This window comes from Heloderma suspectum, chromosome 3, assembly GCF_057233095.1.
Source record: "Heloderma suspectum isolate Gila_16-S chromosome 3, 16-S_ref, whole genome shotgun sequence".
NCBI classification, from domain to species: domain Eukaryota; kingdom Metazoa; phylum Chordata; class Lepidosauria; order Squamata; family Helodermatidae; genus Heloderma; species Heloderma suspectum.
The window spans coordinates 138,808,127-138,836,008 of NC_139460.1; the positions used below are offsets into that span (position 1 = coordinate 138,808,127).

The window sequence follows — 27,882 nt, forward strand, 5'->3', positions numbered from 1 at the left end:
TGAGCAGTTCTAAAACTCTGGATCCAGCCCAATGATACCAAGTTAACCAACATCCCAATAAACGTCCACCCTAAAAAAAACCTGAACTCACCATATGGTTCTCCTGGCATGGGCCAGCAGCACACACTCTGCAGACCACAGCAAGATGTTAATGCTTGGATCTGGAAACAGGCGGAGGCACTGATCCAGTAAAAAGCCAAATCAGTCCCACTTGCCAGAAAGGGCAAAAGATGGCTCAGTCCCAAAATGCCAATACAAGGAAAGCATAGAATGGTTACGTACACAACTGATCTCTGATTCAACTTTTGCGATTGGTGCTACAGTCTAACTCTTGACAACTGGAAGGCATGAGTAAATCTCTATTATTATGTTAGCACAAAAACTTACCTTTTCATTTGGATCATACACTGCTGAGTGCAAACCATGAGAAGTAATAAGGCACCATCTCCATGTGGAAAGCTGTGTAAAACACTATAAAAGAAAGAAGACAAGTATGGATGATTAAGTCATTCATAGCAAATGTTTTGAAAAGGCTGTTTTTTTAACAGCTGCAAGATGTAACAAATCTTTATTAAAAAAAATACATTATATCCTGGGGGTGGGGGGTGGGGACAGTAAAGAAAATGTTTACCACTGTAATCCAACAATGAAGTGTTATTTAAAAAAAAAAACTGCAAATTGCATTAAATTAAAAGAGCTTCTGAAGAAAGTTAGTGGACTTTCTGATTAGGAACCATAAAATACTTGCAAAACTATTTTAGTGCAAGATTCTTTAAAGTGATTATCAGTGCACATTTTTTAGGCTTATAATTCAATTCTAAACATACATAAACAAAAGCAAGTCTGATAGAATTCAATGGGGCTTATTCCAAGATAAGTGGGTAAAGGACTGCAGAATTAATTTTAAGGTCATTGGTTTGTCTAGCAAAAGAGGATGACAAAATGGGTTTATCAATGCAAAAGCAATGTTGAATGATCACCATTCTAATGCGTCAACAAGTTGTGTTAAAATACCGTCCTACACACTCAGTCAGCACATCCCAGCACTGACTTGCAAAATTCTCTGGAATTACTATGTTCAGAACAGAAGCTTCAAATTCCAGATGTGCACAGAAACACAAATGACTGGATACTGAGTACATGTTAGTAAAATCCCACTAATGACCAGGTTTCAAATACATCTGACCAAACTCTAATTAGATTCCAGATTCCTACTTGTTTTCTCCTCCCACCCACCAATTGTCTCCCAGATGGTGACACTGTATTTGTCAAGTACAGGTTTTCTTCCTCGCTGTATTAGCCTTGTGCCCCCATAAAAAACTGGGTTTTTTTTCCTTTCCAAAGATAACCAATTATTTTCATGGACATTTTAGAAAAGGCCATTAAGTATTTGACATTTATTAAAACAGTCTTAAATACATTAATCCACACAAATGTGTTTTTCATGAAATAATAAAATGAAGCATAATGTTAGGAAAATGTTACATATAATTGATAAGACTGGTGAAATTAAAGAAGAAATAGTTTTAGGGTGCAATCCTATGTACATTTATACAAAAAAAAAGTCCTACAACTCCCAACATTCCCTAGCCAGCATGACTGGCTGGGGAATGCTGAGAGTTGTAGGACTTTTTTCTGTCTAAACATGCATAGGATCACTCTGTATTTTTAGCAGCAGAGAAAGAGTTTGACAATATAGAATGGCCTTTCTTGTTTCAAGTTCTCGGTGTACTTAATGTAGGACTGGAATTGACTACTTGGATACAACCTATATATGAAAAACCTCAGGCTAAGATTATCACAAATAGTATATGATCTTCTTCCTTTGCTTTAACCAAAGCTACAACTCAAGGATATCCATTATCAGCATTGCTATCTGTATTAGCATTAGAACCATTGGCAATCATTATATATAACAATAAAAATACTTGGGATGTAAAAATAGCTAGATCTGTAAATAATTCTCAGATGATATTGCTTTGACAGGAAATAAGACTTTAATTTCACTTAAATAATTGGAAAAATCAATAGATATTTATGGACAGTTAGAAAGTTATAGTCAAGGGAAGGAATAGTTCTGCTCTATTCTGGATTAGGCCACATTGGGAGTATTGTGTCCAGTTCCGGGCTCCACATTTTAAAAGGGATACTGACAAACTGGAGCATGTTCAGTGAAGAATGACCAAGCTGGTGACAGGTCTGGAAACCAAGATGTTTGAGGAATAGTTGAAAGAGTTGGTATGTTTAGATGGGAATAGAGAAGATTAAGGGGAGACCTGATAGCAGTCTTCAAATATCTGAAAGGCTGTCATGCAGAAAATTGAGCAGATTTGTTCTCTGTTGCTCCAGAGGGCAGGACTAGAAACAATGCTTGGAAGTTACACGGAAGCAGATTTTGGCTAAACGCTAGGAGAAACTAACAGAGAGGGCTACTGGGCAGTGGAATAAACTCTCACTGGAGGTGGTGGGTTCTGCTTTGTTGGAGGTATTTCAGCAGAGGCTGGATGGCCATGTGTTTGGGATGCTGTAGCTGCATTCTCCGTTGCAGAGCCTGCATTGAGCAGGGGTTTGGACTAGATGATCCCCAAGATCCCTTCCAACTCTTTAATTCTATGATGAATTAAAGATAAAACTGATAACTGAAATGATAAGTTTAACTTTAAAGAACATAAAAAGAACCTTTAAAATTGTGGACCATCATTGGGCCCAAACAATCAGTTAGATATCTAAATATACAATTATCAAAACTACTGAGGATCTACATGTTTTAAATTCCATTATATAAGGAATGTGTGGTTTTAACTGATCAATGGTCAAATTTGAACATCTATATTTTAGGTAGAATCTTGTCTACAAAAATGTCTTTATCACTTAAATTGAACTTTTTACTTCAGTTTATTCCAATTAGAATATCAAAGGTATACCTGAAAAATAAATGGCAAAAGCTGATATCAATATAGCCAAGAACAGAACAATAAATTTTGAAAGACAAAAAGAAAAGAGGGAGTTAGACAGTACCAAATATATAAAAATATTATTATGCAAGTTCTATTAATTGGCTAGTTGGTTGGATAAAAGGTTTTTTTAATATCAAGATTTGAGGAGGCTTATATGAATGTCCTATTACATAATTTATTATTATTATTATTATTAACAATATTTGTATACTGCTCTGTATCTAAAACAGATTTTGGAGCAGTGAACGTAAAAATAGTAAAAGGATAAAAAGATTAAAACGCCATATTTGAATTATGCTTTTTAAAAAGAGAACACCAATAAAACCATGGCTGGTCAGTTAAAGAATGCCTCCTGGAACAGTGCTGTATTATTTATGGGTAAATAATAACAAAAGACCATTAATTGTAAAAAGAATACTTCATATCAAACCTTCTCAGAATCTGGGACAAATTTAAAACTAGAACAAGCCCAGCTAAATCACTGTTTTTTGATCAGAAAATAAGAATCTATACAGATCTAATAGTAGAAAATGGAGTATTGGATTATAACAAAAAAGAACAGATGGGATGCTGGACATTCATTATGGTTTAAGTATTTTCAAGTCAGATCTTTTTTTGACAGAGGTACTTAGATATAGTCAATTAAGGGAAGTTGCAGAATTTGAAAAGATAATAATTTGGGAAAACCCTTGTTATTTAAAATATGTAAAATCCTTGTAAAAATTGAATGTGAAATGGAGCAGGTAAAATAAGCAGGTAAGATGGATACAGGATGTAGGAGACAAAATTTAAACGGCTGTTTGGGGATATTTGTGGCTGAGAAGAAATTATTTTTATGTAGTAATATTAGAGAAAATTGTTTCAAAATGATGGTAAGATGGTATGTAACTCCTGTGACAATAAGTAAAATCAATAAATATTACAACCCACAATGCTGGAAATGTTTTAAAAGTGAAGATGATTTTATATCATATATGGATGGATTACTACTGTACTAGCAATTTAGCAGGCATCTATAGTAGCATAAGCTGTCCTCGTCAAGTATTTTTAACACAAACCTTGAGCTGCATTTATTAGTTCTGGGCTCCTTTAAAACCTTAGGGCAATGCAAGAAGAACCCAAACCTCTTCCTATAGAAATTGTTTCGTATTAAAGAAATCCAGTACCCTAGATTTCCAGGTAGGTAGCTATGTCAGTCTGTTTTGCAGCAAAAACAATGGATCTTTTGGTTGCACCTTTCGCAGACCAAAGGAAAAAACATTTATTATGGCATAAGCCAAGGATTAGAAACCTGTGGCCCTCCAGACCATCATCTCTGACCAATGCCATGCTGGCTGGGGATGATGGAATTTGGAATTCAGCAACATCTGGAGGACCACAGATTCCCCATCTCTGGCATAAACTTTTGTGGACTTCAGTTTGTCCACGCTATCAGTCACACCTCTAAGAGTTCTGCCTCTATAAGCCCAAGAAACAGGAGAAATTAAAGGCTGGCATTTTAGCCAGACAGCCATGAAGAACAATAGATAAAGATAAAATGGCATTTACACAGAACCCTATTAAGCATTCCCCTTGCATTCTTTCCCAACGCCAATGTGTCACCTACTCTAAAATTCTTCAAAGAAAAATATAAAACCACTTTCTCACAATGCCTGTGAAGGAGCTTGCACACTCTCTCCAGTGAAAAGGTTACAGTGAATTTACCATATGATTAAATAATAAGACCAAAGGATGGTTTACACAAACAGGTAAAAAGAAGTAATCCTTTGAATGACACAGGAGAGCTGGAAGAATGAAAGAAAATAAGCTTCTTTGATGACAGGAGTTAAAGCATAAGCCACTGTAGGGCACTCTTCTTCTGCTAGATATGAGGGCTAGCATCACAATTTGGTGTTCAGACACGGAGACTGTATACATTTTTATTCTATAAAGAAAAGGCAGGTAAAATCTAACTATTCAAAGTGAAAACTGAATTACTAAGCCACCTATTCTTATTACTACTCCAAGCCCATTTCTGAAATTTAGCAGGTTTTGCCCAGGTTTTTAGTTTGAACATCTTTTCAACATTTCTATATCTTCCTGGCATACAGAAGGGGAAGAAATGGAAGCAGTGACAGATTTTACTTTCTTGGGCTCCAAGATCACCACAGACAGTGACTGTAGCCATGAAATTAAAAGACGCTTGCTCCTTGGGAGGAAAGCTATGGCAAACCTAGACAGCATAGTAAGAAGCAGAGACATCACCTTGCCGACAAAGGTCCATCTAATCAAAGCTATGGTTTTCCCAGTAGTAATGTATGGCTGTGAGAGCTGGACTATAAGGAAGGCTGAGCGCCGAAGAATTGATGCTTTCGAACTGTGGTCCTGGAGAAGACTCTTACGAGTCCCCTGGACTGCAAGGAGGTCAAATCAGTCCATCCTAAAGGAAATCAACCCTGAGTGTTCATTGGAAGGACAGATACTGAAGCTGAAGCTCAAATATTTTGGCCACCTAATGCGAAGAGAAAACTCCCTGGAAAAGACCCTGATGCTGGGAAAGACTGAAGGCAAAAGGAGAAGGGGATGGCAGAGGATGAGATGGCTAGATAGCATCACTGATGCAATGAATATGAACTTGAGCACGCTCCGGGAGAGAGCGCAGGACAGGAAGGCCTGGCGTGCTATGGTCCATGGGGTCACAAAGAGTCGGACACGACTGAACAACAACAACAATATCTTCTTTTTAATTCCATCTTATATTTCCATCCTGTAATTATTAATGACTTGTATATTGAAGTTTATTGATGCTTTCTCATTTGTATCAATGAGCTATACAAGGCAGTGAAATCCTGTCCCTAACCCCCAGAAATCCTACTAAAACTACCTCTGGCTTTGGAGAATTCACCAGTTGTTCTCCACATACTTTACACCCTATCATTAAACTATAATGAATAGAATCTTGCCTTTTAAAAACGCTGAGATGATCAGAATGCAGGAAACTTTTGACTGCAATCATATACACACTTTCTTGGTTGTAAGCCCCATTGCACTTAATGGGGCTGACTTCTGAGTAGACATGCATAGGGTTCCATTGTTAGTTATTTTCCTGCACTTGCACAGAAATCAAACATATAGCTCAATTTAACATTTTAGAGAATTAATTTGTGGGGGGAACCCATCTTTTCAAATACATAAACAAAAATACTAGAAAGTCTAAATTAGATTTACATATAACTAATACAAATTAATTTCTACATTGAACAAAGACCTTCTTTAAAATAGGACAGATTCAAAAGCTCATATATTAAATATAAAAAATGATACATTAAAGACAGAAGGGGGTGGAGGAAACAAACACTGTAGGGTTATACAATAATGGCCAGTGTGCTTCCTGTTGTACGCAATATGTCTATTCAATAAGGGCAGTGAACTCAACAATTAATTCTAATATTTATTTATTACACTTATATCCCACCTTTCTTCCATTGTGGAACTCAAGGGGGCTACATGTGGTTCCCAGGTGGTCTCCCCTCCAAGCACAGATCAGACCCAGACCAGCTTAGCTTTAACAAGGAGGCTGCCTCATGTGCCTTCAAACTACATCTTGGGACCCATAATAGGTGTTATAAATGCTTATAATCAAAAAGGGTTTTTTTCTTCTACAGTCTACAGTAATGTCAATAACATACAGTCTTCCGTTATGTGATATACGATGACTGCACTTGGACACCACAAGAAACTATGGTATTATTATGCGAAGAAACCATAGGAAGCCTTGGGCTTGCAGCTCCTGCCCTGTCCTCCTCCAGATTATGAAGCTAGTTTATTTCACTTAACCATAGTAAATATTAACCATAGTTTGTCCAGGTTCAGATAGAACAATAGACTGCAGTTAATCAAAAAGACATTTAAGCCTCTGATTTATTTTGTGAGGCATTTAATACATTTAGGGTGCAATCCTATGCAGAACTCGGAGGTGACCACCTACACAACGCAGGGCAGGAGAAGCACAGAGAGGATCGTTTCCTCCGCGCTTCTCCTGCCCTGAGTTGCAGCTAGACTGCCAATTTCGGCTGTCTAGCCGCAGGAGGGTGGAGCGGGGGAGGAGGCTGCCAGACGACACAGAGGATGTCTTGTACTGGCATTTCCACCCTCCCCGCCCTGGAACACCCTGCTGGAACACTCCATTTTGGACGCTCCGTGCTCCTCTTGCTAGTGCGGAGCACAGGGCTGTTCCGCGCTGCCTCATAGGCAGTGTGGAAGGGGCGGGGAAGGTTGGTTCCCAGAAAATCAGATATCCTATGGCCTTCTAGCTGCTGACTAGAGGCCATAGGATTGCTCCCTCCATTAATAAATAAAATAAACCTCCTTCTTGTAGCCACACTGGAGGAGGAAAGAGTGGGAGAAGCAAGTCCAAGGGTCACTGTGGGTCATTCCCATAACAATAAACTATGCAGCCAGTATATAACTACAGATTTCAGTATCTATCACTGCCATAACTATATAAGGAACTGTAAGGAATTTTTTTCTTCTACACGCCTGCACAACTATTAAAAAACATTCTTGAATTCACCCTCCTAATTGAAGATACACCTGCCAAACTAGCTGGCCAGTGTATTAAAAGCTGAAATTCCAAACATTATTTTTTAAAATTATAAACTGCACTTTCACCCCTAAGAGGATCTCAGGATGGTGGACATAACATTAAGTACAATAAAATATAAAATATAAACACCAGTACAAAAGCGTTAAGAGGCATAAAATCTAGTTTAACAAGCTAAAAAATAAGTTTAAATATAAAACTGTAAATGCCTGGGCAAATAAAAAAGTTTTAACTTGGCACTGAAAGGAGAACAACACTGGCACCAGGCATATATCCTACAAGAGCGCATTCCAAAATCAGGGCACCACCATAAGAGAAGGCCCTCTCTTTTATATATGATAAATGTACTTATCTTACAGAAGAAATACAGAAAAAGGCCACCTCTGGTGATCTTAATGCATAGGCATTGTGATATGGGAGGAGGCCCTCCTTCAGATATTTGGCCCCCAAAATTTTGTTTGCCTATGGTCAGATATATTCAGGGGCAGTGAGGGTAGCAAAGAAACAATATCTTGCTGACTCTATTGAATCATCTATGGGCCGCCTAGCAGTGCTTTTCAGGATCGGGGCTTATTACATGCTGGCCCTAAGGATGTTGTGGATCCATCTCAGGCCAACTAAAATATGCTTGCTAGGCACTTCCAAGGCCTGGTTCGCATGTCATGAGAAGCCAACCTGAAAATAAGCCACAGTCAGTTCGTTGTTCACTCACTAACCCACATTACTCCCGACAGACGATTGGGCACTTTACAGCTTGCCATGGCTTGTTCCCCCTTAGTCCTCCAGCCCACTCTTGGCAGTATCCCATGGGCCTTGGCAGTACAACCCCTCTCATATCCTCATCCCTACAGAGGGAACATTTTCCAGCTTCCCACCCTGCTCCGATCACTACCCTTTTTCTGCACGATTTTTCCATTTGCAATTTTTTTTTAAAATGGTGCTTTGGAAGAATGCAAAAGGGTTCATTTTATCCCACTGTTTGCAATTGCACGATTGCGCACATTCGCCTGTCCACTATTTACTTTCTTCAGCAGTGCAGATCAATATCCCCTCTGTATGTGTAGAAATCCCACGTGTCAGTTCAAGGCATATGGATAAAATTGACACTTGCCAGTTTCCTCCCCCACTTCAGCATTTCCCTTGATCCTGACCGCCAAAAGCAGCACCTGAACGGAATGGAGCTATTGGGGTGGGCAGGTGTAATTACTGCAAGACTATGGGTGTACTTCCCCTTCATGGATCACTGCCTTGTTGTGGCGAAGGGGCTTACGTAACTCAGTGAAGCCATAAGCTATGCCGTGCAGGGCCACCCAAGAAGGACAGGTCATGGCAGAGAGTTCTGACAAAATGTGGTCCACTGGAGAAGGAAATGGCAACCCACTCCAGTATTCTTGCCAAGAAAACCCCATGGAACGTATCACAAGGCTAAAAGAGATGACGCCGGAAGATGAGACCCTCAGGTCGGAAGGTGTGCAATATACTACTGGGGAAGAGCAGAGGGTATTTCCAAGTAGCGCCAGAAAGAGTGAAGCGGCTGGGCCAAAGCCAAAAGGACACTCAGCTGTGGATGTGACTGGTGGTGAAAAGAATATCCGATGCTGTAAAGAACAATATTGTTTAGGAACCTGCAATGTAAGGTCAATGAATCAAGGTAAGCTGGAGGTGGTCAAACATGAGATGGCAAGATTGAACATCGACATCTTGGGAATCAGCAAACTAAAATGGACAGGCATGGGCGAATTTAATTCAGGTGACCATCATATCTACTACTGTGGGCAAGAATCCCTTAGAAGAAATGGAGTAGCACTCATAGTCAACAAAAGGGTGGGAAAAGCAGTACTGGGGTACAATCTTAAAAACGATAGAATTATCTCAGTCCGAATCCAAGGCAAACCATTCAACATCACAGTAATTCAAGTCTATGCCCCAACCACTGATGCCGAAGAAGCTGGGGTTGATCGGTTCTATGAAGACCTAAACACCTTCTAGAACTAACACCCAAAAAAAGATGTCCTCTTCATCATAGGGGATTGGAATGCTAAAGCAGGAAGTCAAGAAATCACCAGGATAACAGGCAGGCATGGCCTTGGTGTACAAAATGAAGCAGGACAAAGGCTAATAGAGTTTTGCCAAGAGAACACGCTGATCATAGCAAACACTCTTTTCCAACACCACAAGAGGCGACTCTACACATGGACATCACCAGATGGTCAATACTGAAATCAGATTGATTATGTCCTTTGCAGCCAAAGATGGAGAAGCTCTATACAGTCAGTAAAAACAAGACCTGGAGCTGACTGTGGCTCAGATCATGAGCTTCTTGTTGCAAAATTTCGGCTTAAATTGAAGAAGGTAGGGAAAACCACTAAACCATTCAGGTATGACCTAAAGCATATCCCTTATGAATATGGAGTGGAGGTAAGGAATAGATTTAAGGGATTAGACCTGATAGACAGAGTGCCTGAGGAACTATGAACGGAGGTCTGTAACATTGTTCAGGAGGCAGCAACTCAATCCATCCCAAAGAAAAAGAAATGCAAGAAAGCCAAGTGGCTGTCTGATGAGGCTTTACAAGTAGCTGAGGAAAGGAGGGAAGCAAAAAGCAAGGGAGAAAGGGGAAGATATATCCAACTGAATGCAGAGTTCCAGAGAATTGCAAGGAGAGACAAGAAGGCCTTCTTAAATGAACAATGCAAAGAAATCAAGGAAAATAACAGAATGGGAAAGACTAGAGATCTCTTCAAGAAAATTGGAGATCTCAAGGGAACGTTTTGTGCCAAGACGGGCATGATAAAGGACAAAGAAGGCAGGGACCTAACAGAAGCAGATGAGATTAAGAAGAGGTGGAAAGAATACACAGAAGAACTATACAGGAAAGATCTGAATGTCCCTGATAGCCAGGAGAGTACGGTCACTGAACTTGAGCCGGACATCCTCGAGAGTGAAGTCAAGTGGGCCTTAGGAAGCATTAGTAACAACAAAGCTAGCTGAGATGACAGTATTCCAGCTGAGCTATTTAAAATCCTAAAAGATGATGCTGTTAAAGTGCTGCATTCAATATGCCAACAAATTTGGAACACTCAACAATGGCCGGAAGATGGAAAAGGTCAATTTACATTCCAATTCCAAAGAAGGGCAATGCCAAAGACTGTTCAAACTACCGCACAATTGCGCTGATTTCAAAGGCCAGCAAGGCGATGCTCAAAATCCTACAAGCTAGGCTTCAGCAGTATGCGAACCGAGAACTACCGGAAGTACAAGCGGGGTTTCGAAGAGTAAGAGGAACTAGAGATCAAATCGCCAACATTCGCTGCATCATGGAGAAAGCAAGAGAATTCCAGAAAAATGTCTATTTCTGCTTCATTGACTATGCTAAAGCCTTTGATTGTGTGGATCACAACAAACTGTGGCAAATTCTGAAAGTGATGGGAATACCCGACCACCTTACCTGTCTCCTGAGAAACCTGTACGAGGGTCAAGAAGCAACAGTAAGAACCAGACATGGAACAACCGATTGGTTCAAAATTGGGAAAGGAGTACGACAAGGCTGCATATTGTCACCCTGCTTATTTAACTTACATGCAGAGTACATCATGAGAAACGCCGGGTTGGAGGAAACACAGGTCGGAATTAAGATTGCCAGGAGAATTATCAACAACCTCCGATATGGTGACGATACCACCCTAATGGCAGAAAGCGAAGAGGATCTAAAGAGCCTCTTGTTGAGGGTGAAAGAGGAGAGTGCAAAAGCTGGCTTGAAACTCAACATTAAAAAAACTAAGATCATGACATCTGGCCCCATCACTTCCTGGCATATAGAAGGGGAAGAAATGGAAGCAGTGACAGATTTTACTTTCCTGGGCTCCAAGATCACCGCAGATGGTGACTGTAGCCATGAAATTAAAAGACGCTTGCTCCTTGGGAGGAAAGCTATGGCAAACCTAGACAGCATAGTAAGAAGCAGAGACATCACCTTGCCGACAAAGGTCCGTCTAATCAAAGCTATGGTTTTCCCAGTAGTAATGTATGGCTGTGAGAGCTGGACTATAAGGAAGGCTGAGCGCCGAAGAATTGATGCTTTCGAACTGTGGTCCTGGAGAAGACTCTTACGAGTCCCCTGGACTGCAAGGAGGTCAAATCAGTCCATCCTAAAGGAAATCAACCCTGACTGCTCATTGGAAGGACAGATACTGAAGCTGAAGCTCAAAGATTTTGGCCACCTAATGCGAAGAGAAAACTCCCTGGAAAAGACCCTGATGCTTGGAAAGACTGAAGGCAAAAGGAGAAGGGGACGGCAGAGGATGAGATGGCTAGATAGTATCACTGATGCAATGAATATGAACTTGAGCACACTCCGGGAGAGAGTGCAGGACAGGAAGGCCTGGCGTGCTATGGTCCATGGGGTCACGAAGAGTCGGACACGACTGAACGACTGAACAACATGGGTGTACTTGCTGCGAAAAGTGTACTTGCAAACGACAGGAAACAACAACAACCCATTTTTACAGTAAGTATACCCACCCACCCCAGTAACTCCATCCCATTCAGCTGCCACTTTCGGAGTTTAGGTCAAGGGAAGTGCTGAAGCGGGGAGGAAATTGACCAGTTTCAGTTCAAGATGTTAAACAGTGAGAGAATGAAACTGAGAAGTGGGATTTCAGCATGTACAGAGAGGATATTGATCTGTACACCTGAAGAAGTAAACAGCAGACAGGCAAATGTGTGCAACTGTGCACTTGCAAATGACCGGAGGGGGGAGAAATGAACCCATTTTCATACTTCCAAAGCACTGGGGGGGGGGGATTTAAGGTTGCAAACAAATTACAGATATTCCAAAGTGTCAACAGTGGAGGGGCAGACATCACTGACGAGGAAGGAGGCAGCAGCAACATGGTGAGGAGTGGCCGTGTTTTCTGCTGCTTGTGCCAGGCAGCTTTGTAGCTGCTTGGGACAAGCCATTCTGATAGGTTCACATGTCATGGCAACCCACCCTGAAAACAACCCACCCTGAACAACCTAACAAGCCATGGGTTCACATGATGGCTTGTGCATGATTAACAAACGATGCTGAAACCTCCGTGCCAGGACTGGATGTCACAATAAGCCATACTGACACAAACAAGGCTCACAACCCACCATAGCTTATTGTGTCAGGCAAACCAGGTCAAAATCTCTTGCCGCGACTTAGACTACAGTGTTATAGCAGGTGAATCACTTTTAGTATCCAGATCACAGCCTTGTCCAGTATTCTTGGATGAGTTTCAGCTGGTACAGCTCGAGGATGCTGGTAAGGTGCTTGAACAGGTTCATGCAACCACTTCTGTATTGGATCCTTGCCCCTCTTGACTTATAAAAACTGGCAAGGAGGGAACAGCTGGCTGGGCAGGGAGGTAATCAATGCCTCCTTGCGAGAAGGGAGCAGTCCCGGGCTGCCTGAAAGAGGCGGTGACGAGACCACTCTTGAAAAAACCCTCCCTGGACACAGAAAATCCCAATAACTTCCTGGGCAAGGTCCTTGAGAGGATAGTTAACAACCAGCTCCAAATGCTCTTGGATGAGACCAATTATCTGGATCCATTTCAGTCAGAGTTCAGGCTGGGTTTTGTCAAGGAAACAGCCTCGGTCACCCTGTATGATGACCTATGCCAGGAGAAAGACAAGACGAGTGTGACCTCTTCCTTGATCCCTCAGCAGTTTTCAGTACCACTGACCATGGTATCTTTCTTGGATGACTGATTGAGCTGGGAGTAGGAGGTACTGCATTGCAGTGGTTTTGCTCCTACTTGGATGGCTGACTCCGGAAGGTGGTGCTTGGGGAATATTGCTTGGCCCCATGGATTCTGCAATATGGGGGTCCACATGGTTTGTTTTGTCCCCCATGCTATTTAACATCTACATGAACCCACGGAGTGTGGTTATCCGGAGTTTTGGAGTGCATTGCCATCAATACGCTGATGACACACAGCTCTATTTCTCCTTTTCATCTTCATCAGGTGAGGCTGTGGATATGTTAGATCAGTGTCTGGTGGAGACAATACACTTGATGAGGGCTAATAAACTGAAGCTCAATCCAGACAAGACAGAGATGCTGTTAAGGGCTGGTTCTTCTGACCACATGGAAGGTGCTCAACCTGTTCATGGGGAGTGCAATCCCATCCAGAAGGAGCAGGGGGTTTTTTATCTTCGGAATTCTCCTGGAGCCAGCTTTGTCACTTGAGGCTCAGGTGACCTCAGTGGCATGGAGTACCTTCTATGAACTTTAGTTGGTGGCCCAGCTACGCTGCTATAACCTGGCTTCAGTCATCTATGCTCTGGTAATCTCCAAACTAGATTACTGCATATGCTCTACATGGAGCTGCCTTTGAAGATGGTTCAGAAGCTGCAGCTTGTGCAAAATGCGATGGCCAGACTGATAACAGAGACAAGACGGTCCAAACATATAACACTGATTATGGCCCACAGGCACAGGCTGCCTGTATGTTTCTGAGCCTGATTCAAGGTACTGGTTTTGACCAATAAAGCTTTACAGAGCTTGGGACCACAATACCTGATGGAGCATCTCTCCCAGCATGAATCTACCTGTATACTATGCTCATCAGCTAAAGCCCTCCTCCAGATGCTTCCTCTGAGGAAGGCTCGGAAGGTGGCAACAAGGAAGAGGGCCTTCTCAGTGGTGGTCCCCCTATTATGGAATGATCACCTCACTGAGATCCAACTGGCACCAACATTGTTATCTTTTTGGTGCCAGGTTAAGGTCTTCCTCTACTCTCAGGCATTTGCCAGCATATGATAAAAAAATGTAATCGAGTCCTCGATTTCTTATTGCTGATAGTTAAAATTGTTTAGATATGCGTGTGTGTTGCCTGTTCATATGTAAATGTTTTTTTCTATTATGTACCATATTGTATTTTAAGGTTTTTTATCTTTGTAAACTACCCAGAGAGCTTTGGCTACTGGGATGTAGAGAAATGTAATAAATGAAATCAAATGAAATGAAATGTAGGACAGTAAAGGCAAGCACCAGCACCTTGGGCTCGTCAGCAAATAGGTAGTCAAAGTAGCTTCTTCCAAACTGATGTAACATGGCTCTACCTAGGCAAACCAGCCAGAATTCTAGCAACTGACATTCTGTACTAGTTAGAGCTTCCAAATTGTTTTCAAAAACAGTCCCACATATAACACATTACAGTAAAGTAATCCAACTTGACGGTTACCAAAACATGGATCACTGTAGCCAGGCTATCCTATCCAGAAAAGGCTGCAGCTGGTAACCCAGCTAAAGCTGGGAAAAGGTTCTCCGAGCTAGCAAGGGCACTTGGGCCTCAAGTGACAACACTGGATACAAAAGCAGCCCCAAGCTGTGCATTTGCTCCTTCAGGGGTATAACCCCTCCCAGAAGAGGTTGTGCACCAGATTCCTAGACCTAGAAACACTCGGACTTTAGGAATCACATCCTCAGGCCACATCAGTGGAAGCAGATCACATAAAAATGGCCCAGGCAGTGCTCTGGACACCTCCACAGGAACCATACGAATAATGGCATCAAGCTCAAAGCATCTTTATCCCCAAAGTGCCTAGCCCAGAGAGCTTCGGCTATTGGGCGGTATAGAAATGAAATGAATGAATGAATAAATAAATAAATAAATAAATAGCAAACTTGTCTAGCTAGCAGGCCTTTGTAGGTTCCAGCATAACCTCCAAAGGGTCCAGATGTAACAACACCTGCTACACAAGGATACAATGTAAGCAGAGAAATAAAGTCATTTAGCCACCCTCACTGCTACAAAGTAGGTAGTATAATGTGCTCTTACAGTGTCAAGAAAAAGTTTGTGAACCCTAACGATAATTAGGGAAATTCCATAGTTTTACCATGATAGCCTTCGTGAATCAAAACCAGTCCTTTTCTAAATATCCAATAGGGTTTATATTAACCAATTCCATGTCTTGTGAAATAAAATGATGTATAAAGTAGGCAAACAATGAGTACTTAAGAGTCAAGGTATGCACAAAAGTAAGTGAACCCCTGGTTGCATCAGCTCATTAAAGGGAATAATTAGGATCAGGTGTTTAAGTAATTAAGTAGATCTTCTGGGGTGAGTTTGGGAGGCCCCACCCTATAAAAAGATCAGAACCTTTGTGAATTTGGTCTTCACCATACTATTGTGTGGAAAGACATGACGCCACAATCAAAAGACATCTCTGAGGAACTCAGAAAAGCAGTTATTGCTGCTCATCAGTCTAGAAAGGGTTACAAACCCATTGGAGCTTCACCAATCCACTGTCAGACAGATAGTCTGCAAATGGAGAAGGTTCAAGACCAAAGTCACTCTACCCAGGAGCAGTCATCCTACCGAAATCTCTCCAAGAACAAACTGGCGCATCATCCAGGAAGTCAAAAAGAACCCCAGAGTAAGATCCAAGGATCTGCAGGCCACTCTCACCTTGACTAATATAAGCGTTCATGACTCAATAAGAATTCAGTTCATGACTGAATAAGAATGGTGTTCATAGGAGGATAGCTAGGAGGAAACCACTGCTCTCTAAAAAGAATATTGCTTCCCATCTGCAGTTTGCTAAAGATCACATAGATGATCCCCAAGACTTCTGGAACAATCTTCTCTCGACAGACAAGTCAAAAGTAGAACTTTCTGGACTCAATGAGAAACGTTATGTTAGGCCAACTGAGTTCAAACACTGAGTTCAAACAGAAGACCCTCATCCCAACCGTCAAGCATGGTGGTGGGAATGTGATGGTTTGGGCCTGCTTTGCTGCCTCAGGACCTGGATGGCTTGCCATCATTGACACAACCATGAATTCTGTAATGTGTCAGAAGGTTCTAGAGGAGAATATCCATGAGCTGAAGCTGAACAGAAAGTGGGTCATGCAACAAGACAATGATCCTAAACATACAAGCAGATCTACAAAAGAATGGCTGTAGAAGAAGGAATTCCATGTTTTAGAATGGCTTAGTCAAAGTTCGGACCTAAACCACATTGAAATGTTGTGGCAGGACCTGAAGCGAGCTGTTCATGCAAGGAAGCCCTCAAATGTCACTGAGTTGAAGCAGTTCTGTAAGGAGGCATGGGCCAAAATTCCTCAAAACAAATGCGAGAGACTGACCAACAGTTAAAGGAAATGCTTACTTGAAGTCATTGCTGCTCAAGGGGGAGCCACCAGGTACCGAATCTAAAGGTTCACATACCTTTTCACACATGGATATTGAATGCTTAATCAGTTGTGGATAAATAAAAGTTGAGAAAGCATCATATTTTTATGTCATTTGTTTACTCAGGTTATCTATTGTTCTTTATCTAGGATTATGGGGTTAGAGTATGATCTAATAACATTTTAGGTTGGAAACATGTGACAATCCTAAGGGGTTCACAAAGTTTTCCTCACCACTGTACTTGGGTCTGGTTGTACTTGCTATAAGAGTCAAGTGATCTGCATTCTAGTAATCGTCCTGCTTGTTTCAGCACCTCCAGCTCTCTGGTAAACCAGGGAGCCAGTGGGGCTCTACAATGCCAGACAGGATGCTTGGGAGCAAGAATGTCAACAGCCCTTGTCATCTCACCATTCCACGGTGGGACCAGGGCTCTGAGAGGAGCACCAGCCATGTCAACAGGAAAATCCCCCACAGCATTCAGGAATCCAAAGGATTCCATACATACATCTCCAAGGACCGACCACCTTAATGAGCCTGCCACCCCTGCTGAGGGGGAAAGCCACTATCACCAAGAAATGGTCTGAACATGATGATGGGATTACAGAGAACATCCCCCAGCCCAATTCCAGACCTCAAACCTCCTGCTTGGTTGAACATACTAGATCAAAAATGTGTCCAACAAGATGTATTGGGCAGGAGACACACTGAAACAGCTTCATGGTTGTCATGGCAGCCATGAAGTGCCAAGTGGCACCAACACGAATATTGAAATCCCCCAGGCAAATGTCCTGGGGTTTCCCTAAACTAACCCACACCTGGCAGCACCTCCGCCAGGGAGACTGTTGGGCAGCAGGGAGACTGGTACATCAGCAGAATCCCTGACCTGTTTCTTTGGCCCAGCACCAGGTAAATAACTCAAACCAAGCACTTGATCCAAGTCGTCATACAGTGAGGCAGGACAGCAACATGCCTTTCCCGGCCCTCTAGCCCATGTTGGTGCTGTACTACATACTCGTGTATCATAGAATAGTAGGGTTGGAAGGGGCCTACAAGACCATCGAGTCCAACCCCCAGACGAAGGGTTAGACGAAGCTGGGAAAGATCCACTCCTGCCGATTCATCCACCCAAGTTTCTGTTATACATGGCAAGTCAGCTCCATCATCTATGATTAAGTCATGGATAAGAGATGCTTTATTTTGGACTCATCTGGCATTCAAAAGCAGCACAAGAAGAGTAGAGGGCAAGTTAATTGTTGTTGTTCAGTCGTTCAGTCGTGTCCGACTCTTCGTGACCCCATGGACCATAGCACGCCAGGCCTTCCTGTCCTCCGCTCTCTCCAGGAGCGTGCTCAAGTCCATATTCATTGCATCGGTGATGCTATCTAGCCATCTCATCCTCTGCCATCCCCTTCTCCTTTTGCCCTCAGTCTTTCCCAGCATCAGGGTCTTTTCCAGAGAGTTTTCTCTTCGCATTAGGTGGCCAAAATATTTGAGCTTCAGCTTCAGTATCTGTCCTTCCAGTGAGCAGTCAGGGTTGATTTCCTTTAGGATGGACTGATTTGACCTCCTTGCAGTCCAGGGGACTCGTAAGAGTCTTCTCCAGCACCACAGTTCGAAAGCATAAATTCTTCGGCGCTCAGCCTTCCTTATAGTCCAGCTAGTGCAACACAAATTCTGACTGAGGGAAAGAACAGAAGATGGGCTAGCTCATAAATGTATCACCACTCTTCCTACCAACTGGCTTATCCAACTCCCAGTGACATGCCTCCCTCTGCCAATAACTACTGAAAGAGATGTGCCCCTCCCTCCCTGCCCAATAACACCATACCAGAAACTGCTTTTAAAATTCCTCTCAGTTTCACCAGCAGATTGATGCTATTCAACGAAAACAAGTTGAAGGCCACCCCACTTCCCCCATGCATCCAGATCTAGCTGCATGGCTCTAGCTATCCTGGCATTTGTGCCTATACTACTATCTAAAGTGACTAATTGTGCATTTGTAATTTTATCCTATTTACACCCAATACTAAGCAACCATTTTGCCATTCTTGCTGGTTCTTCATAACTTGGAAGCATACCAACACTCACCAGTAACAATTGATTTCCCCACCTCAACCCCATCCCCACTAATAGCTCTTCTTCTCTTGAAAAATGTAGTTCAGGAGCCTCTTGGTGTACTAGCACTACTAAATCATAGCCTTTCAGGTCAAATTTTCCTCAGAGGTGGTGTTGACGTCTATCTCCAAACAACAGTTGATCTCAATTTCACACTCAAATCAGCTTTTCAGGTGTGACTCTTGGCCTCCATAACAACATGGCCTTCAAAGTAAACTGCAGCATATGACACAGGAAATTAAACGGCAGAGCCAAAGTGGTCCTCAAATTGCATCAAAGCCAACCAGTTGCTGCACACGTCATTTATAAAGGAGTACGTCCTGGCAGCCTCAGCAATGAACCAATATTTCTGCTACCATAACTTCTACAATCCTGCAGAACTGTTTTACATATGAATGACAGCAACCAAATGCAGAGATGCATGAAGATAATATTGGTATAACAATGGACATCAGGCCTTGCAACCAGGAAGGGAAAGGTAGCAAGTCTTGCATTGCTTTCAGACTTAAGCTTGCATTGCTATCAGACATCATATGTTTTGTTTTTAAGGGTTTTTTCTTTTGCTTTCTTTTGTTTGTTTCAGGAAGAAAGATTTAACACTTGACTCCAGGAAAATATATGTATATGTATATATGTGTGTATGTATATTTTGCCCTTGGCAGCTTGCCTTTCTATAGCCAAGAAACCTCCCATACAACAAGCAAAAGAAAGGCACACACTTAACAGATCTGAGACTTTATGTAAGGTGTTTAACTTATAAAGTTTAAACATATTTAATTCTCAGATTACAGCAGCTGTTTATATTAGCAGGCACATACATCTGTGCAGGATTTGGGTTAACCTAAAAAAACTTAAATATTTGGTAATCTGAGTAGTTTTTTTCTTCCAAAAAACATGGAAGCCTGTGCAAAAATCTTGTTAATGTTCTAATGACCCTGCACAGATTTTTCTGACTATAATATAAACAACTCAAATTACCAAAGCAGTTCTCCAAATCTTTGCTCCAGATCTCCTCAGCCAGTTTGAAATGTTGGTTATCCAGGCACTCTTTTCCTCCCTCAAGACTCTGATTTATTTCATAATTATGTAAACAAGTAAAAAGTCAGGGTGGATTTGCACATTCATTTTCACCACAGTCCTCAAGTTTTCCTAGGTCCCAGTTTTCTATTTCCCCCCATGCCTACCGAGCACATTCAATACTCATTCAGCTGTTTTTAGAGTCCACCCCGCCCCCTGGGGTTCTTTCCTCAATATTTTTTTGGTACTTCAGCAAACTTTGGGGTTTCTGCAAGCCTATTGATATTTCCCTCTTGCTGTAGGTGATGCCCCCCTTCATGGATCACTGCCTTGTTGTGGCGAAGGGGCTTACGTAACTCAGTGAAGCCATAAGCTATGCCGTGCAGGGCCACCCAAGACGGACAGGTCATGGCAGAGAGTTCTCACAAAATGTGGTCCACTGGAGAAGAAAATGGCAACCCACTCCAGTATTCTTGCCAAGAAAACCCCATGGAACGTATCACAAGGCTAAAAGATATGTCGCCAGAAGATGAGCCCCTCAGGTCGGAAGGTGTCCAATATACTACTGGGGAAGAGAAGAGGGAATTTCCAAGTAGCGCCAGAAAGAGTGAAGCGGCTGGGCCAAAGCCAAAAGGACACTCAGCTGTGGATGTGACTGGTGGTGAAAAGAAAATCCGATGCTGTAAAGAACAATATTGTTTAGGAACCTGGAATGTAAGGTCAATGAATCAAGGTAAGCTGGAGGTGGTCAAACATGAGATGGCAAGATTGAACATCGACATCTTGGGAATCAGCAAACTAAAATGGACAAGCATGGGCGAATTTAATTCAGGTGACCATTATATCTACTACTGTGGGCAAGAATCCCTTAGAAGAAATGGAGTAGCACTCATAGTCAACAAAAGGGTGGGAAAAGCAGTACTGGGGTACAATCTCAAAAACAACAGAATGATCTCAGTACGAATCCAAGGCAAACCATTCAACATCACAGTAAATCAAGTCTATGTCCCAACCACTGAGGCCGAAGAAGCTGAGGTTGATCGGTTCTATGAAGACCTACAATACCTTCTAGAACTAACACCAAAAAAAGATGTCCTCTTCATCATAGGCGATTGGAATGCTACAGTAGGAAGTCAAGAAATCACCAGGATAACAGGCAAGCATGGCCTTGGTGAACAAAATGAAGCAGGACAAAGGCTAATAGAGTTTTGCCAAGAAAACACGCTGATCATAGCAAACACTCTTTTCCAACAGCACAAGAGGCGACTCTACACATGGACATCACCAGATGGTCAATATCGAAATCAGATTGATTATGTCCTTTGCAGCCAAAGAAGAAAACGCTCCATACAGTCAGTAAAAACAGGACTTGGAGCTGACCGTGGCTCAGATCATGAGCTGCTTCTTGCAAAATTTCAGCATAAATTGAAGAACGTAGGGAAAGCCACTAAACCATTCAGGTATGACCTAAAGCATATCCCTTATGAATATACAGTGGAGGTGAGGAATAGATTTCAGGGATTAGACCTGATAGACAGAGTGCCTGAGGAACTATGGACTGAGGTCCGTAGCATTGTTCAGGAGGCAGCAACTACATCCATCTCAAAGAAAAAGAAATGCAAGAAAGCAAAGTGGCTGTCTGATGAGGCTTTACAAGTAGCTGAGGAAAGAAGGGAAGCAAAAAGCAAGGGAGAAAGGGAAAGATATATCCAATTGAATGCAGAGTTCCAGAGAATAGCAAGGAGAGACAAGAAGGCCTTTTTAAAAGAACAGTGCAAAGAAATAGAGGAAAACAACAGAATGGGAAAGACTAGAGATCTCTTCAAGAAAATTGGAGATCTCAAGGGAACGTTTTGTGCAAAGACGGGCATGATTAAGGACAAAGAAGGCAGGGACCTAACAGAAGCAGATGAGATTAAGAAGAGGTAGAAAGAATACACAGAAGAACTATACAGGAAAGATCTGAATGTCCCTGATAGCCATGATAGTGCGGTCACTGAACTTGAGCCGGACATCCTCAAGAGTGAAGTCAAGTGGGCCTTAGGAAGCATTACTAACAACAAAGCTAGCGGAGATGACAGTATTCCAGCTGAGCTATTTAAAATCCTAAAAGATGATGCTGTTAAAGTGCTGCACTCAATATGCCAACAAATTTGGAACACTCAACAGTGGCCACAAGACTGGAAAAGGTCAGTTTACGTTCCAATTCCAAAGAAGGGCAATGCCAAAGCGTGTTCAAAGTACCGTACAATTGTGCTCATTTCACATGCCAGCAAGGTTATGCTCAAAATCCTATAAGCTAGGCTTCAGCAGTATGTGAACCGAGAACTACCGGAAGTACAAGCTGGGTTTCGAAGAGGCAGAGGAACTAGAGATCAAATCACCAACATTCGCTGGATCATGGAGAAAGCAAGAGAATTCCAGAAAAATGTCTATTTCTGCTTCACTGACTACGCTAAAGCCTTTGATTGTGTGGATCACAACAAACTGTGGCAAATTCTGAAAGAGATGGGGGTACCAGACCACCTTATCTGTCTCCTGAGAAACCTGTATGAGGGTCAAGAAGCAACAGTAAGAACCAGACATGGAACAACCGATTGGTTCAAAATTGGGAAAGGAGTACGACAAGGCTGCATATTGTCACCCTGCTTATTTAACTTATATGCAGAGTACATCATGAGAAACTCCGGGTTGGATGAATCACAGGTCGGAATTAAGATTGACGGGAGAATTATCAACAACCTCAGATACGCAGATGATTCCACCCTAATGGCAGAAAGCGAAGAGGATCTAAAGAGCCTCTTGTTGAGGGTGAAAGAGGAGAGTGCAAAAGCTGGCTTGAAACTCAACATTAAAAAAACTAAGATCATGGCATCTGGCCCCATCACTTCCTGGCATATGGAAGGGGAAGAAATGGAAGCAGTGACAGATTTTATTTTCTTGGGCTCCAAGATCACCGCAGACGGTGACTGTAGCCATGAAATTAAAAGACGCTTGCTCCTGGGGAGGAAAGCTATGGCAAACCTAGACAGCATAGTAAGAAGCAGAGACATCACCTTGCCGACAAAGGTCCGTCTAATCAAAGCTATGGTTTTCCCAGTAGAACGTATGGCTGTGAGAGCTGGACTATAAGGAAGGCTGCGCGCCGAAGAATTGATGCTTTCGAACTGTGGTGCTGGAGAAGACTCTTACGAGTCCCCTAGACTGCAAGGAGGTCAAATCAGTCCATCCTAAAGGAAATCAACCCTGAGTGCTCATTGGAAGGACAGATACTGAAGCTGAAGCTCAAAGATTTTGACCACCTAATGCAAAGAGAAAACTCCCTGGAAAAGACCCTGATGCTGGGAAAGACTGAAGGCAAAAGGAGAAGGGGACGGCAGAGGATGAGATGGCTAGATAGCATCACCAATGCAATGAATATGGACTTGAGCATGCTCCGGGAGAGAGCGCAGGACAGGAAGGCCTGGCATGCTATGGTCCATGGGGTCACGAAGAGTCGGACACGACTGAATGACTGAACAACAACAACATAGGTGATGCCATTTTGGCTACATAAACAACAGTACTCATGCCTAAACAACAGAAACAGAAGGAATGACATATTCCTTGCCCAAGAAATTAACTAGAAACATACAGAATCTGTGTAAACACATTGGGCTGGATCCAGATTTACACTGGATCATTTATGCTGACAGAAACAGACTTCCTCATCCCCTCCTTCCCACAGCAGTCCCTCCTTTCCACAGCGGCCCCTCCAGCTCCCTGAAAATGTTACACAGAGAGTCACAAGAGAATGCTGAATGACATGAGTTGTGGTGTGCAGGGGAGCGGGGGATCCTGCAAAATCGGGTGGAGTTCCCTTCCTCCCATCAAAGGCAGAACCTGGATTCAGCCTATTATAATCTAAATTTGGGGTGGGCAGAAGGTAGATTGGGATGTACTGATAGATTTGAGGTAAATGAGCAAGGGTCTCTGACTCCCAATTATTTAACATAGACAACAAAAAGGCTGTAGTCCTATACCAACTTACTTGCCTAATCCATGCAAAATAGCTCTGAGCCTCAGTGTTGCCCAGTTGTAAAATGGGGCTTCTTTCTGTCTAGACATACATAGTTGTAGAACTTCTTTCTGTCTAAACACACATAGGATTGTACCCTTAAAGAGTATGATTGAAGAATACAATGCTTGCACATCACAATTATGCCTAAACTTTTTTAAAAAGTCATCCATCTGCTTCATAAGGCTCATTAAATTATGCCTATCTTTTAAAAAGTCATTAAACCATCTGCTTTATAAGGATCATTAAATGAATTCTGTGTGGCATCAGGATAAACATTGACATCTCACATTGCAGTCTACAGCCTAGCTCAGTGTTCTACACTGCAAAGCCCAAGGGCCACTTGCAGCTCCCAATCACCTCAAGTCCAGCTCTCTGACTCTCCCCTTCATTCTCTCTCTCTCTTCATTGGCTTGTTGTTTGCTTTAGCAGTGTGATCGGGACTACTGGAGGAGGCCTCAGTAGTGGGGAGTCAGGAGACCTGCCACTCCTCACCTGTAACGTGGCGGGGTGGGGGAGAATGCAGGAGCAATCAGCCAATTAGATGTGATGAGGTAGGAGCACTAGAGGCAAAGAGCAACATGATTGGCTACCTGCAGTGGTGCACTGCACAGATGCTAGAGCTGGAAAAGAAATTGAAGAGGGGAGAGACGTAGACCTGAAGTGGGAGCTTTTGCATTTGCAGCACTGCGTAGAGCAGAGCACTCTCTCAGCAATGAGGAAAATATCTATCCTAATCTAAGGACTTAAACCTCAAAAAAACCAAGATTATGGCAACCAGCTTGATTGATAACTGGCAAACAGAGGGAGAAAATGTGGAGGCAGTGACAGACTTTGTCTTTCTAGGCACAAAGATTACTGCAGACGCTGACTGCAGCCAGGAAATCAGAAGACATTTACTTCTTGGGAGGACAGCAATGGCAAATCTTGATAAAATAGTGAACAGCAGAGACATCACACTGACAACGAAGGTCCGCATAGTTCAAGCAATGGTATTCCCCGCAGTAACCTATGGCTGAGCGAAGGAAGATAGATGCTTTTGAACTATGGTGCTGGAGGAAAATTCTGAGAGTGCCTTGGACTGCAAGAAGATCAAACCAGTCCATACTCCAGGAAATAAAGCCAGACTGCTCACTTGAGGGAAATATATTAAAGGCAAAACTGAAGTACTTTGGCCACATCATGAGAAGACAGGATACCCTGGAGAAGACGCTGATGGTAGGGAAAGTGGAAGGCAAAAGGAAGAGGGCCGACCAAGGGCAAGGTGGATGGATGATATTCTGGAGGTGACGGTCTCAACCTTGGGGGAGCTGGGGGTGGCGACAGCCGACAGGAAGCTCTGACGTGGGCTGGTCCATGAAGTCACGAACAGTCAAAAGCGACTGACCGAATAAACAACAACAACAAATCTAAGGACCAAGTAAGCCTGTCGGAATTTGTCTGCCTGCGAGGCCATCCTTGTATGACATTTAGGGCAAGGAAAAGCCCGAAAAGGCCTCCAACTGAATCTGATAGACAGTGTCGTCACACACCCACAGCCCAGAAAAGATTGAATGGGAGAGAGGAGAGACTCCTGCCCCCAGCCCAAAAACAGTCCCCAAGTCACCCCAATGGTGTAGTCTGGAGCCAAAGTGGCTCCCGCTTGAAAAGTGCATCACCACTTAGGATGGGACATAAACAACTGTGCAAAGTATGAAAGCTCAACATATCACATAACACCAAAACTGCAGAAACATCACGTCAGGTCAAAAATTCAGGATCTGAATGAACACACTGGAGTTCTTATTTCCTCTATATACACCTGATTTAAAAGGCAACTACAGATGCACTAGATTATTGTCATTTTTAATTCCAGCTTCCTCTAGATGGTGCAGCAAGAATCTCTGGGTAATTGTTAATTCACATTTTAACTTCATAAAGCAAAGAAAATAAAGTGACATGGCAACTTCATCACCAAGGTAACATGGGAAAGAAGTTGTCTGAAATCACCTTCAGTCTAAGTTAGCCAGAAAGACTTCAACACAGATCTTGATGATTAGTTGGATTTAAGACCAGCAAAAGATAAGGAATAAGAAGGGAGAATAAATTATGCATTTATTAATGCATAATAAAATTATTATTATGCATTAAAAACCAGGCTAACTGTTGTAAGCAAGTGATGATACCTACCAATCTAGCCACAATAAATGCTACACAAAACTGTTCACATTGGCCCTTGGCCATCTCGGCACAAGCTCCCCTGTCAGAAAACAGCCAGAGACAGAAATATCCATATTAACCTTCAAGGTGTGACCTCCCACAAATGTACATACAGTAGTACCCAATGTCACTTTCAGGACTTTTGATAGATGCATGCATATACAAAGTTAATACAAATGGTAACAGCATTGCTTGTAGTAACAGTACCTACACTGTTAAATAAACACACATAAAACCAAACCATACTGGAGAGGCGAATGTGCACTATGGTGGAAATTCGAACTTTCATAAATACACCTAGGCTACTCTCCATTCTCTCTCTCATAAACATACACACACTACTCTTATGCAAAATTTTCTCTACATCAACTGGCATGCTTTACTAAACAAGAGCATCACAAGAGCCCCTCTTGTGCATGCCATAACTGGCCACGGTTCTCAAATGTATGGGGGAGAAGCGGCCATGGACGTCTAGTTCGTTGGGTCAAACACATACCCTACTGACACGTATCCTTCCTCCACGCAAGTTATTCAATACACACACAACCCATTTCTGCCACTGGCACGATTACACCCAACCGGCACAAGCCACTGGCGTGATTCTGTCTTGTACTCTCACAGCTCTCCACGCTGATGCGAGACAACAGTTCCAAATCTGAAGGCAAGCTGCATACATGCAGAGACAGGAGCAGACACTCATACCATCTGCTGCACTTCACATTAACATAACGCCCCCCTCACCCAGCGTACAGACCCGGATCAGTCACGTGAATGGTGTGTCAAGAGGCGATAAGGCCAGCCAGTGCTAGTTCTCTGACCCAGAAGAGAGACCAGGGCAGGGGGAGCCCCTCCGAGCAGACACCCCGATCGCTGCCTGTGGAGTCCTCAACGCGCTCCATGGAGCGAATACCTCCTCGCCCCCCGTTGCTCCAGCAACTGCTGCTGTGCCCACCGACCCGACCTGCCGGGAGACCCTCCACTGCGGCGGCGGCGGCGCCTCACCGTTCGTGCCACGAACAGCCGCTCCAGAACTCTGTGCTGCTGCCAAATCCCCGCCCGGCACAGAGAAGCTGCCGCCATCATTCTCGGCCCCGCCGCCTCACCCGCCAAGTTCTCGTCGGCGGACTAGGCCGCCCTTTCACCTCACGTCGCCTCGACCAATCAAAGCCCGCTTCTTCCCAGTTACAGACGTACACGCCCCCCTGCCGCCTCCCGCCTGAACTCGCGCTTCTCCTCGGAGAGGCAGACCGGGATTTCTCCCGCCCCGGAGAGGGAGGAATGTGAGGCACTGGGCGGGGCTCCTGCTCGAGACAGGCCGGAGGGGGTTCTTCAGCTGACGGTGGGTGAGACCGGTGAACGCGCAGGCTGTGTGGCCCTCCCTCCGTCTTTACACGGTTCAGACCACCTGTAGTCCTTTGCACAACCGATTTGTAGTAAGCCGTATTGAACGGTGGGGCTCCCGAGGAAGGTGCATAGGCTAGGGACTGCATGGTCGCTGCAGCCCTAAATGCAATTACTAGAGCAGCCTTCCCCAACTTGGTGTCCTCCAGATGTTAGACTACAACTTCCAGTATCCTCAACTGAGAGATGCTCAACATTTGGAGGGCATCAGGCTCGGTAAGGGCGTAATCCTATGCATGTTTAGACAGAAAAAAGTCCTACAACTCGGAATGCTGGAAGCTGAAGGGCTTTTTCTATCTACACATGCATAGGATTTCACCCTAAAACACACTGGATACATTGGCATAGTCTTCTTCTGAGGAAGCATAGTTAAAATGGCTCTGCAAG

At 43.1% G+C, this 27,882-nt stretch overlaps 1 protein-coding gene across 4 annotated transcripts in view; it reads right to left on the reverse strand.

The window, feature by feature from the left end:
- PCCA (propionyl-CoA carboxylase subunit alpha) overlaps positions 1 to 27,249 on the reverse strand; it is a 343,861-nt gene extending 316,612 nt beyond the window's left edge. For 3 of the 4 annotated variants that reach the window (XM_084844685.1, XM_084844684.1, XM_084844687.1), the window contains exons 1-2: positions 27,097 to 27,249; positions 388 to 471 (exon numbers count right to left, since the gene is read on the reverse strand). In XM_084844685.1, coding sequence (XP_084700811.1) covers positions 388 to 471; positions 27,097 to 27,177 — 165 coding nt within the window. In that variant the 5' untranslated portion in view covers positions 27,178 to 27,249. Of the gene's footprint in view, positions 1 to 91; positions 158 to 387; positions 472 to 27,096 lie in introns of those variants that run through there. The other variant, XM_084844686.1, reaches the window with a different exon arrangement.
- Between the last annotated feature and the right edge of the window lie 633 nt (positions 27,250 to 27,882).